The 19,892-nt window shown below is 41.7% G+C and overlaps 1 protein-coding gene across 2 annotated transcripts; it reads right to left on the bottom strand.

The window, feature by feature from the left end:
• Window positions 1-130: 130 nt before the first annotated feature.
• On the bottom strand, window positions 131-18,933 carry trim66 (tripartite motif containing 66). Of its 2 annotated transcripts, none has more exons than XM_026378474.2 (18): window positions 18,845-18,933; window positions 13,043-13,302; window positions 11,963-12,176; window positions 10,495-10,624; window positions 10,056-10,172; window positions 9,757-9,871; window positions 9,339-9,485; window positions 8,786-8,903; window positions 7,782-8,608; window positions 5,293-5,499; window positions 4,646-4,775; window positions 4,475-4,556; window positions 4,191-4,377; window positions 3,131-4,044; window positions 2,896-3,019; window positions 2,732-2,806; window positions 2,039-2,191; window positions 131-1,868 (listed from the first exon to the last, which is right to left on the bottom strand). In XM_026378474.2, exons 2-18 carry the CDS (start codon window positions 13,049-13,051, stop codon window positions 1,632-1,634), a joined length of 3,786 nt encoding a protein of 1,261 aa, XP_026234259.1. In that variant the 5' UTR covers window positions 13,052-13,302; window positions 18,845-18,933; the 3' UTR covers window positions 131-1,631. The 2 variants fall into 2 exon arrangements, with proteins under 2 accessions (XP_026234259.1, XP_026234258.1); XM_026378473.2 differs by having other exon boundaries at window positions 13,043-13,728; window positions 18,845-18,908.
• Between the last annotated feature and the right edge of the window lie 959 nt (window positions 18,934-19,892).

Genomic DNA, 19,892 nt, shown 5'->3' with positions numbered 1-19,892 from the left:
ATTTTCAGTAACTTTGAAGGTGAAAATGTGACATCTGTCATAAAACACAGGTTCTGTTCTACTTGTTCATTTATCTCTTGCGTTATATAGTGATAAATAACAGCAGAAGATAGAATGAAAAGGAAATATGTTTTGTCCTCAGTGCAGTTTATTGATTTTAATAATTGTGCATTTATAGTTGACTGCTACAGTAAAAAAAATGACAGTGACAGTTTCCCTTCATACAATAAGAAATATTACATCTATTGATTTCAAAGAAAGTAACATAACATATATTGTATATTCACTACTCTTGACAATAATCATGTAATGCACAGGCAGTAATATGTGCAGTAATTAATGGAAATGGCTATTTTAAGCGGCAGGAAGCAAGATAAGTATATATTAAAAACAGGAAATGCGCTACAACAGCCTGGCTGTCAAATGACATATTTCCTCTCAACAGTGTAGCTCTACCAACAGTGAAGGACATTTCTATAATATTCAATACTGAATGGTACAGTAGCAATACTTTACACTTTTATTAAGCCTGAGATATTCCGATAATAAAAAGGAACATTTTGCTGAAACACAAATGGAAACACAGACAGAAAGAGAAATGTTACATGACGTTGACACAGACTTAATTTACTTTATGGTTAAATGCAAAATGTATTTGTGTGTGTTTTTAATCTTCGATCTGGATATTCTCTGGATATAACAAACATGATCCTACATGTGCCCTGATGAGCTCTAACACTGCTGCACTGAACCACTCACTTTCTGTATCACTCTGTTCAAAAAGACAAAGTCACTGCTGCTTTTTTTAAAAAGCTATTGAGACATGTAATTATACCAATAATCAAACCTATTATAACGTCGTCTGCAATCATTTCATAATTACATGACAATTATAGTAAAATAAAGTTTTATACAGGTACACGTATACTGTATATATGGTTACAGTTACAAATATAGTAAATATGATTACCACATTCGTAGGAGTTACTAATATCAAAGTTTCAAAGTGCTATGTATGACCAGGGCTATGTTCACCAAAAAAGTACAGAAGACGACTTATTAAAAGATGCAAAAGGAGATTATTAAACATCCAACGACACCATCCGTGTTGTACAATAAAGAATATAGCATAAAGCTTATGACTTTAGGGGGCAAATCATCAGAGGCCAAAATATGATTTCCAAAATTAACAATTACCGCATCACCTCATTATTATAACTTGTTTTAAGGCTGAAGAACTTAATTGTCTGATTTTCCCCATGGATAAATGGTAATTAAAGTATGTAATCTTTATTCTTTTTGTTTTGATTAGTTTGTCTTTGTAATAAAAAAAAGTATTAAACTAATTTTTAATCAGTTTTTGATTGTTCTGCTCCTTTGCAGGGACAGTAATTACTTCTGCACTGGTTCGTATTTTAGATATTTAAAGTGTTTTAATATACTCAGCTACCATCAGATGGCAGCACTGTGATATTATTGCAAACTCCAAGTAGGGCTGCGTTCAGATTACAGAATGGAAACATCGTTAAAGCCACGCAGGCTGCCAAATAAAAGCTGTACAATTACACACAAATACAGCATATTTATGTTCATGGTTGCAGTCCTCTTAGAAGAGGAGAGGAGAAGAGGAGTTAGAAGTGATGTCTCCTCGGCTTGACAGAGTGTCTCCTCTTCCTCTTCCTGTGGCATTGCTCCCTCTTCTCTGGCCAGGGAAAACCACCATCAGCAGTCCTGCATGCCTCATCGTATTCATCACTGTCAGAGTCCGCCTCAGCCACAGGGAACACGCTGTCTGGGAAAACTTCTTCCAGCTTGGATGTGAAGAATGCCTCGAGGCTGCGGCCTGCTTGGGCCACCTCTGAGTCAGGCTGTGGTCAGAAAGGAAAAGAGAGATTACATTCAGATGAATCCAAGTAAAGAACTGACTGATGATGATTATATTATAATTTAAACATTCAACTGGGACTAATTGTGACCATGATCATAATTATAATCAAATTGTACATAAACACATCCAGGATCTCAAGTTTTAACTTACATAATTGAACTTTGCACAGTTGCGGAACATGAGATAGACATCAGCAACAAACTCGTCTGGTGACTTATAACTCTGAGCATTCCTCTTATTGAGTTTGGCCCTGATCACAGACAGGTCCATTGGCCTCTTGATGATCTGGTAGTAATGGCGAGCCTGCATGCAAAAGCAGTGACATATAAGACTTCTGAGTTATCCACCCGGCCACATTAGTTCCCTTCATACTCATCCCAATTTAATTACCCTGAAACTCTCCCCAATGTAATTACATTAAAGTTCTCCCCCAAAATTAATCAAATAAATGTATCATCCATTGCATTATGTCCCTGCAACAAATACGACTGTACCGACTGCATGTGCTTTCTTGGAACATAACTTTAAATAAGGCAATGAATACATGATAAATTCAAACAATAATGGGTTTTAACTGCACTAAACTCTAGAGGAGGTAATCTTAAATATACAGTATGTAACTTTTTAAACCTTAGTGGAAAGGTGATGTCGAAGCCTGATGTAAATATGGATGTAAAATAAGAAAGCTTTAAGCCACTTAAATCTCAGAAATATAACATTACATCAAACATAAAGAATACTCTTCCCTATGCTACTGTGTAACTGTAATGAATAACAAATGAGATTTTGAAAATGAGTTGGCCTGTATTCTAACTGGACTGTAATAAAAGGGTGATCACTCACAAGAGGACTGACGGGCTCATGGAACGGAGCACTCAGGATGTTACTGAGGATCAGAAGAGTCAGCCGCTCACATTTCTACAAACAGCAAAAGGAGCGCAATTAAAGAAAACAATCTACAATAACCAGCCATCATTAGAATTAACGAGGATAATGAAATGACCTACTCTCTGGTCACATGCTGACAGTCCCTGCACTGATGTATGCTCTCCAGATGTTCTCTCGTTCTCACAGTCGTATTCCACCTCTGGCTGCACAGCATCTCTGCACAGGCTGCACACCCAGTCGCCTCTGAGCAGGACAGGAAACAGCATCAGGTTAACAATGACATATTAATAAACAGCTTGACAGGAGATGATGATGATAATGATGGATGTATTCATTTCAGTACGCAGAACTTACGAGGGGAAGCTGAGCAGAGATGGGACATGGCAAGACAGATGAAAGACTTTTGGACAGCAGTCACAGCACAGCAGGTCTCCTCCAATCAGACATACGGCACAGAAGTCCTCATTTTCCATCTCTGCATCGTCCTGTTCAGGCTGATCGTCCTCTGTCTCTCTCTGAGGAATTGGGTTTGCAATCAAAAGCTGCCTCTGTCCAGGTCCAATGTGAGACTCCTCTTCTAGGTCAGAGCGAAGAGGCTGCGGCTCATCAGTCGCCAGTTCAGGTTCAGAGTCGATATCGAGCTCGGACTCCACAAAGCCGTGAGAATCTGGATGCTGATCAGACACAACGTCTGAGTCAGTGTCGGCCTGAAAACCAGGATCATACTCAGGCTGAACCTCAGACTCTGTTTCAGCATCTCCTGAATCAGCGTCGACATCCACACCTTGGCTGTCCTCTGATCCCACTCCTGCATCTGATTCTGGTTCAGCCTCATATTCAAGACTTGGCTCTGATTCACCTACAACATCAGTTTCGCTGTAGAGCCCCGTCTCTCCCGCAGCCACCGCTTTCTCCCCATTCAGACAATCCAGTTCAACCTCAGATAAAGACTCCACATTTGGGTCAGAATCTGGTGATGCATCCGAGTCCAGCTGTTGGTTTGGATCAACCTGAGAAACAACTGCCTCTTCTGAGACTGACCTAGGATCAGAGTCAGAGTCCAGGTCCTGTGCAGAGTAAATCTGTGGCACATATTTAGGGTCAGTGGACGTCTGTGTGGATGCTGTATGACAGCTGAGTCTCCCTTGGCTGTCAAACTCACTGTTGGTTGAGTGTGTGGTAGACTGATCACAGGATTGTTGCTCTGCATATGGTGGAGCTGTGAGTGTGCGGGTGGTTGTCTTGGTCTCAGAGCCTCCATCTATCCTCTATGTTTACAACAGAGAAGAGGAAAGAGGATACTGTGGATCATCGACAATATATAAAACACTGAGGAGTACACTGAGGAGATGGCCTAAATGCGCCCTTAGGACAAAATGTATAAGACAAAATATGTAAATCACTTTGAACATACTTCAGGCATAGCATCATGCCAGGTTCTCTGCTGTGAGAGAGTTTCACTCCTCTCTGTTGCGCTGGCAGGTAAAGGGTCGCTCTGTCGTCGGCCGTGTGGGGGCAGTTGAGATACAAGTATTTTGAGACGCTCTAAGCAAACAACAGGAACCTTTGGCCTTCCGGAGTCGTTCTGAACATCTCCGTTACTTTAGAGAGAAACAGAGAATGAATGAATGACTAAACTAAACCTTATTTTCATGATTTGTTCACAGACAGATTTTGGACTTGACAGCGATAACACACCTGTTGTGGCCACTTCTTGACACTCTGAATTTCTCCCTGACCTCAAAATCGATCTCTTCATTTACATAAGTAAAAGACTGATCTGAAAAGAGAAGGATGATGAGCACATATTCAAAAATTTGCTTTAGAATATGAGACATTATGGCATGGTAAAGTAGTGTTTTCCAGCACCTGGCTCTGTCTTATAGGTCAGTAGAGGAGAGCGATGGACTCTGGAGGAAACAACATCAGTTAATGTTTCCTTGACAACACAAAGCACCCCATCTGAAGCTCTCCTCTGTCTGGGATCCATACTGGCATACTGAAACACAGAACAAGCATAATGTGATTCAAACTGTGTCTACAACACAGGAAAACAGCCTTAGTATTATATGTAACTTGGTCTTTATCAACAAATGAGTTGCCTGGTTGTCACAGAATTGTAGATAAATAAATTCTTCCAGTGCCTCTAGTTAAAACAGGCTATTTGCAAAACTGTACTTATGCTTATTTTTTATCATCTGAACAAATCACACCTAAGTATCATTCAAGTGAGCCTCATGTAAGGAATAAAGCTACTAAAGATCATGTGGTTTGATGGAGAGCTGCTAAATTTACTCTGTGGTAAGACTGTTTTCTTGGCTACAGTCAAAGTCAGCTTTGGCGTAATATATTCATTATGAGCAACTGTGTAGGAGATAGTAGTACTGCTACTACTATTTCTTTGCGCTGCCAAAATTCAAATGTGGAACGTGCATATCTAAACAGGGATCTCTTTCTATCTAACATCACAGCCTCAGCTCCTCTCCATGTGTGATTATATTCTGATGTAGGGTTACCTTATTTGCAGCTCCTGCCTCTAGGCTGCGAGTGCGTCCTGTGGGCCTTTCAGTGTAAGGGCTGCTGGATGGGGCTGCCAGTTCTGCCGGGATGCTCTGGGAGCGTCTCTTCCTCCTCGTGCACCCTGAGCTAGGGCTTAGCTTGCTGCTATGCACGTCAGATACACAGTCATGGGCTGTCAGTGACATCTCCAGGGATGTAGATCTCTGTCAGAAACACAAACATACAAAACTGAGCAGGGTTTTAAATTGTATCACATGCACAGATGCACCTGTCCGTGCCATTAACAACATAAAGGAGAGAAAAAGAGTGCGAGTGTCACCCAGACACACACACACACACACACATACACACACAAACGTACAAGCTCACACTAAATGAACAAAAACATCACTCAGAGCCCATTCTGGTTGTAATTCAAAACAACTCAACGAACAGGGAGAATGGCCCACACAGCTGCATATATTGTACAGAGAATGAAAGGTTTGCTTACAACACCAATTATCGTATGTAAATTCACCATCAGGGGTTCAGTGTGGCTCTTTGATTGAGCCAGAACTGAAAAACCCTTACTACCACTTTCTCTCTCCATGTGGTATTAGAATTAAACTACTGCAAGTGTCCTGAAAAGCTCCTTTAAACACCTTGATTGTGTTTTTAGCTAATGTAAGCAGGAAGGCTGCCATCATAAATATTCAGGCCAAGCTGACACCGAGCACATGCTCCTAAGTATCATGCGATTAAAACACTAACCTGATCCATGCCCCTTGGGATAGGTATGCAGGATTCAGACTGTGGAGGAAAATAGACTATAATCCTTCTCTCTGGAACGGCGAGGGGTGCGGGAATTTATCTCAAAGAGCAAACCAGAGCTAAAATCAAACTGGCAGCTCCCACTATTCCCTCAGTGACTCATTAATGACAGGTTAAGTATGTAAATGACTGAGCCCAAGTGGGTTTATGTCATTTTCAGATGCCGTGACTTGAAAAAGTTAAAAATCTTTGTGCATGCAATCATGCATCTTGAGAATTTCTTCTTGAGGTGATTATGTGACTACTCAACTCTGGAAAAGGAAATACAGTGAACAGTGCTCTCCTGCGTTTGAAGATGCATTGCGATGAACAGCTCAGCTTTAATTGTCAGAGCTGCTCTTTGTTTTCCCATCATTCTTTCTTCATGAAAGCAGAAGCAGCTTTCTGTTGCACCATCTGTTTTCAGGCTGGTTGTCAACTGTGGGAAGTGATCATTCTGGCATTAAAATAAAGAGTGCTGCTTTTAGTTTTACTCATTTATGGGTATGAATTAAAACCGAGCACTGCTTTGAGTTCAACGCGTCTTTAGAGTTCAGCGTTTTAGAAACTGCACTTGCCGCTCTGTGATGCAACTTTAGAAGCAGACTTTGTTGTCGGGTCTTTCGTTCTTTGTCTGCAAGCAAGTGTTTGAACATCTGTGTTTTGAAGGAAATAAGCTTCACGCTGACCAACATGCTGTGGTTTTTGAGAGGTGTATAAAAACAGCAGTGTGTGGTTTACCATGTCATGGGTTGTGAGTTGGGTTTTTGTGAGTTTTTTTCTTTTTTTTTTTGATCCCATAGAAACTCTGCAGAACCACGTGTGAAATGAAGACTGAGCTGCACAAAATCCCACCACACGCCTTTGCTTTGAACTCAAGGTAGCTGCTGATCACAAACAAGCAAAAGAATTCTTGAATTAATGTCAATAATGATGCTTACATTGATTTGCAGGGCCACAGTGACATGTAGTATTAATAATAATAACAAACTTTATTGATCCTCCTGGGGAAGTTATCTATGGTATATAACATCTATGATATATTGCAGAGGCCACTACATTGGTTAAACACACATTTACTGGTGTTATTGTCAATGTTTGAAGGTACAGTATTTAAGGTTTTACAGGCTGCATTTACAAAGTTGTGGTTACTTCATGTGCTGAGAAAAGGTTATGTTGTACTTCTCTGGGGTAAATTTAATGTGTGAACCTGTAATGTAGATTTATTCTCAGAGTATATCAAAGGTAAGGTAAGCTGTAGCTGAACCTGTGCACACAAATATCCAAACAAAAGTCAATTAGTTAGTTCTTGGTGGGAGATTGGTGTAGTTTCTGCGCAGTTACTGTGTGCACAGCTCAGCTGTAGCAGTCACCTGTCAAAGGGACTTTCTGACTGCTTCATGGTTACTTTAAGGTCACGTCAGCCTTGTGTATTTAGTTTTGCGCGATGCAGTAGGAAGCTCCAGAACAGCTACTCAGTGGTGTTTGTGGTGAGATTGTTTGTCAACTGCTATTTTCAAGGTGCAGAGTGAACACTGTACCTGACATACACATCTGTGTTTATACTGTCGTTTAAGTCCACTGTCATTTCAGCACACATCATTGCAAAACATGTTGACAATCAAATTAACAAGATCCTTAGTTAAATAATAAAAATTAATCTAAATTGGATTCTAATTTTAACTCGGTTGCTTACCCTGCCATCCTTGTGGTCTCTGAGTATCAGTGCAGGTCTGGTCCTCTGCTGCTCTTTTCTCAGATCTACTGCAGGAGGAACATGGAGCTGCTGCTGCTGCTGCTGCTGCACGGGACTCTGTTCCCTCCTGCCCTCTTGCAGCTCTCCATTCAGCAGCTTTCTGCTTTCAACAGCTGCTGTTTGTCCATGAGTCTTCTCCACTCTGCATCTCTTCTCCCAGCTCTCATCATTCATCGCATCCCTGTTCATACCTGTGTGGCTGAGCTCCTGCTGGGTTGTGCTGGCCAACAGCTTCACCTGACACTGTCCTGACCTTCTACGGCCTCCACTTAGCTGAGCCTGGCTGTTGGGAAGAGCTTCTCTCTGTAGCTGGTGGTATGAAGAGTAAGATTTTGAATGAGACTGGGGATGGGAGACAGCAGCTTGTGACTGGGACATAGATCCTTGACTGTATTTTAACTGTATGGATTCTATGACAGGTGATGCAGTGGGAGGACACTGCGAGGAACTCTCTGTGTCCCAGCACTTCTGGAGCAGCTGATTCTGATGCATTGAGGCAGCAATGTGAGCAGGCTGAACACAGCTGGAGTTAAAATGTGTCGCCTCCAGCTGGCTTTTGTCTAGACTGGGTAGGTCTGGCTGAGAGGGAATGCCATGCAGGCACCACATCTGGGGCTCGCAGCAGACCTGGTACCCACAGCCTGGATCTAGTCCTCTGTGAAACACAGATGGCACAGTCAGGCAGGTGATGGGCTGAGGTCCCATAATAGTGGAACAGGCCAAACTCTGAGGATAAGTGCAGTTTCCCCCCTCAACAGTCAGCTGACCTGCAGAAGAACAGAGCCACAGTAAGAACTTTGTTAAAACACAATGTGCCACATTGTGGTTGAATAATAACAGACTTATAATATGGCAGCCATTTATTGACTGTATGAAAATATACATTTGGACCAGATTGATTGTGCCTCACTGTAACTGTATAAATCAAATATCATCTATTTTACCTAAAGAGGAAATCTGCTTTGTCCAGTAACTGGCATCCCAGTTGAATTTGATCTTGACAGGACTCCAAGAGTCAGAGTGAAGTAAAGGCTCAAGAAGTTGCTGCATCTGGAGCGAAATCTGCAGAAAGAATTTATGTTCCATATTATAAAAATTATCATGTCCCCCACTGTCTTAGCTGATTTCTATACTTCAGTAAAGTTACAAAAGATAAGGATGTGCTTTAAAGACAAGGACAATGATGAAAGGAGAAAAAAGCTTTCAATTAATTATTAATAAGACAAATATCCAACACAATTCTTATGAACACCAAAACATGGCATTTTATAATATGTTCAGTTCATAGAAGCAGGCTTTACTCAGTGATGTAAGTTCAGTACATTTCTCAGGCCTACTGTAATAAAGTTCCTCAAAAAACACAGAGAACATCTCCTTTTGTCAAGTTAACTGACCTTTATGTCTATAATCAGTGGAATTCCTCTTTAAATTTTAATCTTTTAAGAAATTAGTTAATACTTCTTTGATGTATGTCTGCTCACTGTCCTGTCTACGTACCAGAGCCCTGCTGAAGAGCACCGGGCCTCTGCAGTGATGGGTCATAGCCCAGGTGATGAACTTCTGAACGTGGTCCAGCTGGCCACATGTCTCTATTGCCCCTTGCAGCTGGTCGTCCAGACGCTGCTGAAAGTCCTCTGAGATTTTCTGTGAAGACACCCATAAAAATGAACGCAGTTAGGTGTAATTAGTGGCAAAGAGAGGCCATCACGGCTGGACTCTCGGCTAAATCGAGGACTCTTTTTATTGGCAGATGTAGTTTCTGAGATGTTGGCTTAAGCAGCTTTGAATGATTATTATGGGCTCCCGTTCGCCTGCTTTCAGGACTGATTTCATCACGGCAGTTACCAATTCTTTGCATGTAGATTCACGGCTGGCTGCCTGATAAGAAGGAAAGAAAGAAAAAGAAAGTAATTACCTCCAGTTGCTCTATTAATAGGTTGGCTCGTTTGTTAAGCTCGTTCATCATAATCATCTTTGCCATTTTAATCTGGTTCTCTGCCTTCCTGTGTGCAATCTTTACTCCATGAAGTCTACGAAGATAGAAAAGAGAAAATAAATGTCTCAGTCCTGGCAAAAATATTCCACAAGCTTACAAAGAAATCAGCACTATAGACATTACATTAATTTATATACATGAGGTATTTTTAACCATTTGTGTCAGACATTGTAAAAACTGGGCACTATGGTTACAACTGTGTTTAAGTCTGAACCAACCTGTCCTCTATCTGTTTAGCATTGTTCTCCACTGCAGCTCTTCTTTCTTCCACCTGCACCATCAGGCTCTCAAACAGCCACTGCTGATCCTGTAGGGCCTTCCCAATCTGCACCACCCTGAACACATACAGCAACCACCAGACAGATATCTCACTAATTTATTCTTTGGGCATGCAGAACACCAGAATTAAATTTGTTTTCCCAGGGGACAACACATTATGCAGGTGACCTCAGAGGCAGCTACTGTACTGTAACATCACAGAAAGAAAAAGATGATGTATGAATACACAATAGGTATTAGGCAGGCCAAGGGTAGTGTATGCAGATACAGATGATAAGTGACAACAAAGTTAAGAGAGCGTTGTTGCTCACAGGAAGTTTTCAACTTGTGGTATGCTCTTCTCTGCAGTGTCCTTGTGCTGTGTATCTGAGGACTGACCTGTGGTTTTTGTGGGAGGACAGGTGACAGCTGCTACAGCACAGAAGGTCACATGACTCACAAAACAGCTCCAAGGGCTCCTGTCTGTGAGAGTGGCACATGAGGAGGGAACAAGGATGTGACCCCGGGCCTAAAAGACCGACAGAGAGAGGAGGGTGTGGGGGGTAGAGTGCGGGGCATTAACAACATTAGACAAGCAATTCACACCCAGAGCTAAAAGAGCGCCAACAGTGTGCAACAGTAAAGCAAAAGCCGAGAAAGTATTTTAAGGCAACAAACATGCGTGGTACCACAATATACTTATAAACCTTCAGTATACTTTTTATAGGTACTGTAAAAACATAATATTTATAGGTTTATTAGGCTTATTTGTGTCATTATTGTTTTAATAATGGCTACAATGACTGATTAAACTCTAATCTAGAAAAACACATAATATAGATTTGTATTCATGTATTTTGTCACACTACAGGCAGTGTGTTAAGCTACTGTCACACACAGAACAGCAGGCAGTTAAGGGTTAATGTGATGAGTTTTACGGGCATGTGAGATTAAAGATGACCTACCTCAGCACCTTCATACCAAAATAATTTAACTGTGGGAAACTGGTTAAGTTGAGGTTTCAATGAGACTATATATATGTATAAAGGGTGTTGGGTGACAAATATGTAGCTGAGCAATCTTTCATTGCTACACTATCCTCCTTTGGAACACTAAGAACCACACATGTACACACACTCAAAAATATTTCACACACATTTCTAAATAGGTCACTGTAAAAACAGTTTGCCCACAGAACGTCTACCTAACAATAGCTTAATAAGGCTAATGAACGCAGCCCTACTGCTCTCTGTTGGCCAGCTCACCTTAACCAATCCCCTCCTGTCTGCAAATTATCACACAGCTCTGTGGTTGACAGCTGAGCATCACCATTGTGCATCAACCCGATCTGACTGACCACATCCTGTCTGTAAGAACAGTCACACAGCTTTTCTCACAAGTGCTAAAACCAAACAGACACACTCACACATCACAATAAAGGTGTTTAGGATCTGTTCATTATGTTTTGACAACTTGTGCAATGCAGATCAGCAAAAGCAGCTGGCAGCAAAGCTGCCAGGCATACTGGAGGGTCTTTAAATAGCATCACACTAATATTAGCAAAAATTAAACCATGTGAGCACTTCGAAATCTGGGCCACATGTTAAAAAGAGGTGTAATAAAACAAGGATTTCCAGGAATGGCTATCAACCATTGCCACTTTCATGCATTATTCATTGCAACAGTTCTTACTGAGACGAGACATGATTAACAAACAAACAGGACGTCAGTGAGAAAACAAAAAAAGCCCAAACAAGCTTTCAGGTGACAGAGAGGGGGGACCGATTGTGCATCTCCACTAATAACGTGTCATACTGGCCTGGGAAGTGAAGGTAAAAAACAGTTCCGACATATGTAAATATCTTGCCTTGTCCAGTCGGTGGCAGGGAGCTGGAGCCTCTCTGGTGCGGGTCAGTACACTGGCTGGCTCCAGGCCTCTGATGAAGGCGCAGGTCTATGTACTGGGTAGTGGCAGGAGCTCTCTGGTGCTGATGCACATCTGTGCACTGGTAACAAAGCCACTTGTTGCAGAGTGTACACAGACTCTGTGCAAGTGTTGGCTCTGGGCACAGTGAGCAGCTCTGACAGAAAGACAAAGAAAAACCTTCTCTGTTTAGAATACACAACAAACACACACACACACACATACACACACTCCTCTCTGACACTCTCACACACAGGACTATGTGATAAAAACATGAGGTGGCATATGTCAGAAATATTTGTGTTGCTGCCTAACTTCAGGCTAAATCACACCACCAAGAGTTGTTATTTATTCTCATGCTTGCAAGTGCCTCAGAGACTCCAGAAGAAAAAAGTGAGCTGCTTGTGAGAATAAAACTAAACATGTGCTACAGTATCATTTGTTTACATTCAAACAATTAATAGTAATAATAAATATGATCCCATATGAAAAGATATAATAAGGATTCTAGCAATTTTATTGGTAAAAAAGGGGTGTTTACATCTGATTTAGTTTCAGTTTAGATATGAGCAAATGAAAGCATAAAAGCAGTCGACAGAAATCTAGAAAGATTATGCACAGCACAGCTATGTTCACCTAGGTAATCCTTTATTAATCTCTGTGAGAATTTCATCCTCTGCAGTTCATCAGTCCTACAAATTCAGGAGCAGTGAACATCTTGAGACCCAGTGCAATTTAAAAACCATGTGCATTTACCAAAGGCAATAGCACAGAGGTGTTCCTAATATTTAAAATGTCTTATAGGACATGAAGACCACAATACAAAAACAGGACGCGCCCTAACTCTTCAAAGAAAGGCCCCCAGATTGTGCTAGGGGGGTTCAGTCACAGCATCAGCAGTGCACACTCAAAAACTTCTGCACAATTGGAAACAATCTCATGATGAATGAAGTCACTAGCTGTGAAAGAAAAGAAGCAAAGTTAAAGCCAAGATAGATAACTATAGTGAAAGAAACACCTTACCTTCTCCATTTCCGTGCTTTGAGAATGGAGCTGTTGCCTTCTCAGTCTGAGGGAGAGGAAAGGAGAGCAAGCAGTGTGACGCCTCAGCAGCAGCAACTCTGACGCCTCTACCTGAGGCAGGAAGCAGTACGCGCCGAGAGGTGGCCCCAGAGGAGACAGCTTACATGACAGCCTCACTGTGCTCTCTCCTCCCCCAGTTCATCCATGTGTAGGACCCCGTCACTGCAGCAGTGAAATTCATCCCCTGCTTGATGGTGTAGCTACCAAAAAAAGAGAGAAAATCTAATCCTTTTTCTTAAATAAGCCTGTGCATAATAATTGGGAATTAGGGAGATAAGATAATTATTTTTTTTGTAGGGCAAAATATCCCCGGAAGCCTTTTCCAAAATGGAGAAAAGAAGACCAGGTGACCTACAATTTGGAAAGAGGGAAAAATGTAATGTAAGCAACTTTTAGTTCTTTGGAGCAGGCAGAGTGAGGCAGAATTAGGTGATGTTTGGTGCAGGTTGTGTTGGGCGACGTTGGGCTATGCTAAGATGGGCCGGCTGTGGCCTTCTTCCCTTTGTCAGCAACGGGAGGGGACAGGTCCCAGTGGAGCTGCACGCTAACGTAGCACACCGAAACCGGGTCAGGCTCTGATAAGCTCCAGATGGGAGTAGGATGCACTCCTGCAATTCCCTCCAACACTGTGAAATCAATTAAGATTTTACCACATGTCAAAGAAATGAACAGCACAAAGAAAGTAAGAGACAAAAAAAATAAAATCTGTAGACAAGAGGAAGAAAATTTAGACACAGACAAGATGTCACCATTGCCCCTATAGTACGTTAGAAAAAGAAACAGCTGCATCATAATATAGAAGTTGAAAAAGGGAACTGGGGAACAGGGTGCTGTTGAAACCAATCGAAACTTCAAACACACAGTCACTATTAATTATAACCCAGAATCAAACCACAGCGACATCTGGACCTGTGGAAATATCTGCCTAACAACAACCCCTGCAGCCTGACCTACTGTAAACCTGGCAACTTTCTCATCCTTAGGTGCTTTAGTGGGTGACTCAGAGTAATCCCATTCCCCACTGTGCACCCAAAGACCTAATTTGAAACTAGTCGTGTGCTCAAAGACCCAATTTGAAACTAATTGGTCAGCTTCTCCTCTGTAGCAATTTCAAACTGTGCACTTGTTTTCAATGCACTTTCACAGCATTTATCTTTCAAACTGAAACCTCCTGCCAGCTTTCCTGCCCTCCTAAATGAAGCTGGCACTAGATGTGCATGGCATCTCAGGAGATGTCACAATAATAGAAACCTGCGCAGTGATCTCTCCCTTGAAAGCACCCCCTGTGCAACATCTATTAACTCGGAGATGATGAGATCACAGAGCAGGATTATCTTCAGCCAATCTTAAGTGTCATTATCATAACCATTTGACTATTCCACTCTGTTGTGCAAAGGAATTCCAGTTTCTTAACTCGAATCATGTTAATAAAACGACAGAGGTACATGATCAAATCAAACAATTTAAATACTACTCTAACTCACACTGACAGAAAGCAGGTTATTGAGAGATATCTGAGCTATTTTTATCTTCTCATCATGGGGTGCCTGAACTGCTACAGCTAATGGTATCTCACCATGCGCCTGCTGTCAATAGTTCCTGTCACTGATTCAAAGCAGTCTCTGTTTGCAGAGATACTGCACTCTCATACTATAACTATGTCTCATTTTATAACTTCCCAGAGAATAACCCTCATTATTTATTTTGAAACACGTGTTGTGGACACTAGTAGAAGTAGAAGTCAAATACCATTGCTTGTTAAAGTTATTATGGCTAACAAAGTAAGAAACTGCCTATTACACATCGACTCCAGGAGTCATGTATGACACTGCACATATACAGTGGGTTTATGAAAGCATTTTGACAGCTGGAAATAAAAATACTAAGAACAGTGAGAGTCAATGTATGAGCTATAAAGTGCTGCAAATTAATTTGCTAAAAGATCCATACCACTGCTAAAATGGATAATACAGTGGCAAGAAATTTCATGGTTTTCTGCATTAATTTAAAATGTGATCTGATCTTCAGAGTATCAACAAATACAATGTGCCTAAAGTAATAACAAATAAAATTCATTTCGTTTGAGTGGCTAAAGTATGTGAACCCCTTGAATAATAACCTAAAAGAATTCACTACTCTACAGTTAGGCAAACAAGCTACAAATAGATTTAAAGGCATCATTGGAACTGGCTAACATCTGTGTTCATGAGTATACAATAGGTAAAACATTGAACAAGCAGGGTGTCTATGGCAGAACCCCACGAAGGAAGCTGCTGCTTACTGAAAAGAACATTGCTGCACGCCTGAAGTTTGCCAAAGAGCACATTGGCACTCCAAAGTAGTATTGGACTAATGCATATCACCATGAAAACATCATCCCAATCCTAAAGTATGGTGGAGGAAACATAATGATTTGGGCTGCCTTGGATGCATCAGGGCCTGGCCAGCTTGCATTGATTGGAGGGAAGATTAATTCCCTAAGTGTATTAAGTGTCTGTACGTCAGCTGAAACTCTGTAGAAGTTGCTACAGGGCAATGACCCGAAACACACAATAGAATGGCTTCAGAAAAACAAATCTGGCTTTTGGAGTGGCCAAGTCAGAGTCCAGACCTCAACCCAAAAGAGATGCTATGGAACAATTTGAAGAGAGGGAAAAAGGGGCGTCGAAAAGAATATGAAGCAGTTCTGCCTGAAAGAATGGGCTTAAATTCCTCCTGAACAATGTGCAGGTCTGATCCACAGCTACAGGAAGCACCTGGTTGGTTATTAATCCAAGGATTCACATACTTTTTGAGGTTTTTATGGTTGTTCACATTAAAAACATGAAAGATCTGATTTTTTGTATTATTTTAGGCACATTATATTTGTTAATTAGATGAAGATCAAATCACGTTTCATGACAAATGCAGAAGACATTCCATTTACATGCTGTACATGCTAATATTAATGCACATCGAACTGTTGGAAAATCTCAGTTAATTTAACTTGTCTCTGCAACATCAAAAATACAGTGCATCCAGTAAGCAATCACAGAAGGAGTTTCTTTGAAATATTTGCAATGTTAATTTCCATAAGCATTCACAGCCTCAATTCTATGTACCACTTACAGTTTCAAGTCTTTTTGAGTATGATGCTTCAAGCTTGGCACACCTATTTTTGGGCAGTTTTTCCCCATTCTTCTTTGCAGTACTTCTCAAGCTACATCAGTGCACAGCCATTTGTCAGATCTCTCCAGAGATATTCAATCGGGTTTAAATCTGGGCTCTGGTTCCTCACTCAAGGACATTCCCAGAGTTGTTGCATAGCCATTCTCCTGTTAGTGGCCCCAGTCTGAGGTCCAGAGCTCTCTGGAACAGGTTTTCATCAAGTATGTCTCTGTAGATTGCTGCATTCATCTTTCCCTCAATCCTGACTAGTCGCACACTCGTCATTTTCACCAGCATTAGACACGCGTTCACCCAGGGTTTTGGCGGGTGGCTCATCTGGGGGCTGGTGGATGGACCCAAGGGGATCGACCTACCCTCAAGGTAGGGTGGTTGCTACACCTTGGGTCCGGGAGGTGAGGCTGGATGGCTATGACTTCCTCCATCAGCCCTGATGAAGACAACTTCCTCCCAAATTTGAACTACATAGTGGACACCTGTCTCCTCCCAATGTCTGGGAGACATCGGCCATCAACAAACAGCATTATGCCCCCCGTGCTATTGATGGCAGGGCAGCGCAGGCTTCAGTGGTTGGTGGCTTTCTCTCTCCAAGGATGAGTCTAGTGTTTACATGTGTGTATATGTGTTTGTGGGTATGGATCTGTGATTAGGCAGGTGTGGGAGTGTGTGTGGGTGAATCTGTGCATGCGTGTCTGTCTGTGTGGTGCAGTGGTGGAGGGTTAGTGTGCAGGCCCCTGTGTGTGGGCGGCCCATGATCGGCTCGGGGCGCGCTCTCTTCCGGCTTCCTGGGTGGTCTCCTCCTTTAGGGCGCACAGGCTTGGATCCTTGGAGTTGCTCCTTGCATTGCTCTTCCCTGGGATGCACCTGACCTTCCTTGGAAGTTTCTTTCCGTGGCGGCTCCTGCTTCTCCTGGGGAGCAGGGCATGGTCATCTCTGAATGGCCTCTGACCTCCTGGCCATGGGGGTAGTGGGGTGCTCTGACAGCCAGGACATGGTAAATAAAAGAAAAAAAGATGCTGCCACCACCACGGTTCAATATAGGGAAGGTATTGGCCGGGAGCCTGTGCCTGGTTTCATCCAGACTTCCTCAATCGCTCAGTTCGACTGGCCGGCCCACTCTAGGAAGAGTCATGGTGGTTCCAAACATTTTCCATTTACTGTGCTCATTGGAACTTTCAATGCTGCAGAAATATTGTATTCTTTCCCAGATCTGTGACTCGGTACAATCCTTTCTCTGTGGTCTACAGGCTCAAATTAATTTGCAAGTATTTAAAAAAAACCCTTTTTTTCCATTTTGGAATCAGACTGTAACATAAAATGTGGAAAAAGTTAAGTGATGTGAATACTTCCTGGATGCGCAAATTACAATTTGAGATTGTTGTGTGCGATATTTAGCAACTGGGCTGAAAAGCTCTGCAGTAGCTAGTATAGCACTTAGAATAGGTGTTCTGACTTTTAACAATCTCAAGATAAGTTCATTATTATAGTTTTAGAAAAAAAAAAGGAAAATCTTACTTTAAATTAAATCAAATTAATGAACTAACAATTTCACCACAAGAAAATGCTTTAAATCAGCATTGGAAAAAGACAGAAAGTATTATGCAGGCGACTTCATTCTGAAACAAGGAAAGAAACAAAGACTTACAGGCTTTTTAACAGGCTACTCAAACATTTCATTAGTGAGCGGGGCTGCACTGAAAAAATGTGGACAAGTACCTCGAAAATCCTGGTTAGTGCAACTGTTATTTAGTATTTGGGAGTCAGGTCTTATGTGTATGTCGTAGCCCAAAATCACAAATAACAAAATGACCCTCTATGTATACAAGGAATAACTCCCACAAAAGTTTAATAAAGATAATTCTTATGTCCGATATTAACCTCTACATTTACTACTTTGTTTTCTTGTGGTATTTACTAGAACTATCTCTTTAAACCAGTGCATGACATGGGAAAACTACAGACCACGCCAGTTTAATGTTTTATTATTTACTATGTGAAGCACTGGGAATTTGGGAATGGACTTTCCTCTGGCATGTCACACGTTTGACTACCTGTTCCATCTGTTCCTAAACGTGTCAGCCTGACAGCTCTTTATCAACGCAGCATTGGCTTGATAACAACAAGCGTGTCAGTCAAGCTGCAGAGCACCTGCCCCCGCATCCACAGCAGAGCCTCTGCATTAGCAGCTTCGCCTCCAGCGCGTCACTCAGCGCGATCTTATTTTTTAGAAAGTGCGCATGAGATTACGCCCCTATCATCATGGCATCACGGCGCAATCCACAAACACAACAATAAGGTCCAGCACGCAGGCACAAAGTCAGCACACGGACAGTTGGACGCGCGGCGCAGCCGCAAACTGCGGGAGTGCGCAAATTAATTTCGCTCGCGCAAAACATCACGTCAGGTAAACATCAGCGTGAGAGAGGATGCGAGTCTGTTCTCACTCCAGTGGAAACCAGACTGCCGAGCAACTTCTGTCGGCGTGTCCGTCATGTGAGATGTGCTGCAGCGTGCGTCTGTCCAAAGCCACTTTCTCTCCCTCTCTCTCTCTCTTTTCTTTTTCTTTTTTTTTTTTACCTTGACCTGTGCGTCTCCGAGCGTCGATCCCTCCGTCGGATGTCGCTCTTTTGGCCCGGCCAAAATTTTGGAGATTCCAAGTCTCGCAGTTTAACGTGAGACTTTCTGTTTGTTCTCATGCAATACTTCCGACGTGTCTGAAAGCTGTAGTGCGACTCTCAGGGAGAGGACGAGATTATTCTGGGAAAGTTAATGTTGAACTCGTCGCTGCTGGTTCATGATGGAAAAAGAAATAATTCATCTAAATAAAAAATGAGCGAACACATTGTGGAGTTTTAATTAGGCTGTAAAATGAATGCTTTGGAGATGTTCGAGGTGTTTTATCGGGACTAATTAGAAGTATTTACGCAGGAAAAGTGAACAGATCAATGTAGTAAAAGTGTTAATATGATTTCTACATTATAATTATTTAATTAAATGGATGTCAGGTAGCAATTGTGTTACTTTTTATTTAACTACTGTTCTACATTTATCTTATCACTATCGTTTTTACCTTTTTATAAGATTTTACATATAAATATATCTGCTGAATAATATCACACAATATACAGAGAAGCTGCTGCCAGAGAGCCTCGACTACTGACATATGGTTGTTTGTTGTATTTTAGTTTCCCATTAATGACATATGACAATTCCAGTGATACGTTTAATACCCTACAAACATACCTCAATACTTTTACTTTAGGTCAATTCTGAATGGATTTTACATGCTCTGACTAACTATTATGTCATTATTATTTTTATTATTGAGGTGTGGACTCACTACTTTTACTTAAAGGTCAATAAAATGTTGCTGGTTGTGCATGTGCAGCTCTGTTTAACTCCCCTTAACACCCAACAAGACGACATCACATTAAATGTCACTCTTAATTGGTGCAAAGGACACACGCAAAGAAAAAGCAATATGGCGGATAGAGTCGACAGCGAGCCTCTCAGGTAGGAGAGCTAATAACAGCATGGCAGTGACAGTCACCAGAGTGATGTGCACACGTGTAATTAGGTTACCAGCAGCATGTGGTAGCTGGTGCTAGACTAACTGAGCCTTTTG

This window comes from Anabas testudineus, chromosome 3 (assembly GCF_900324465.2).
Source record: "Anabas testudineus chromosome 3, fAnaTes1.2, whole genome shotgun sequence".
NCBI classification, from domain to species: Eukaryota; Metazoa; Chordata; class Actinopteri; order Anabantiformes; family Anabantidae; genus Anabas; species Anabas testudineus.
The sequence above is the reverse complement of the archived record's forward strand: the minus strand, read 5'-3'. Positions and strand labels throughout refer to the sequence as shown.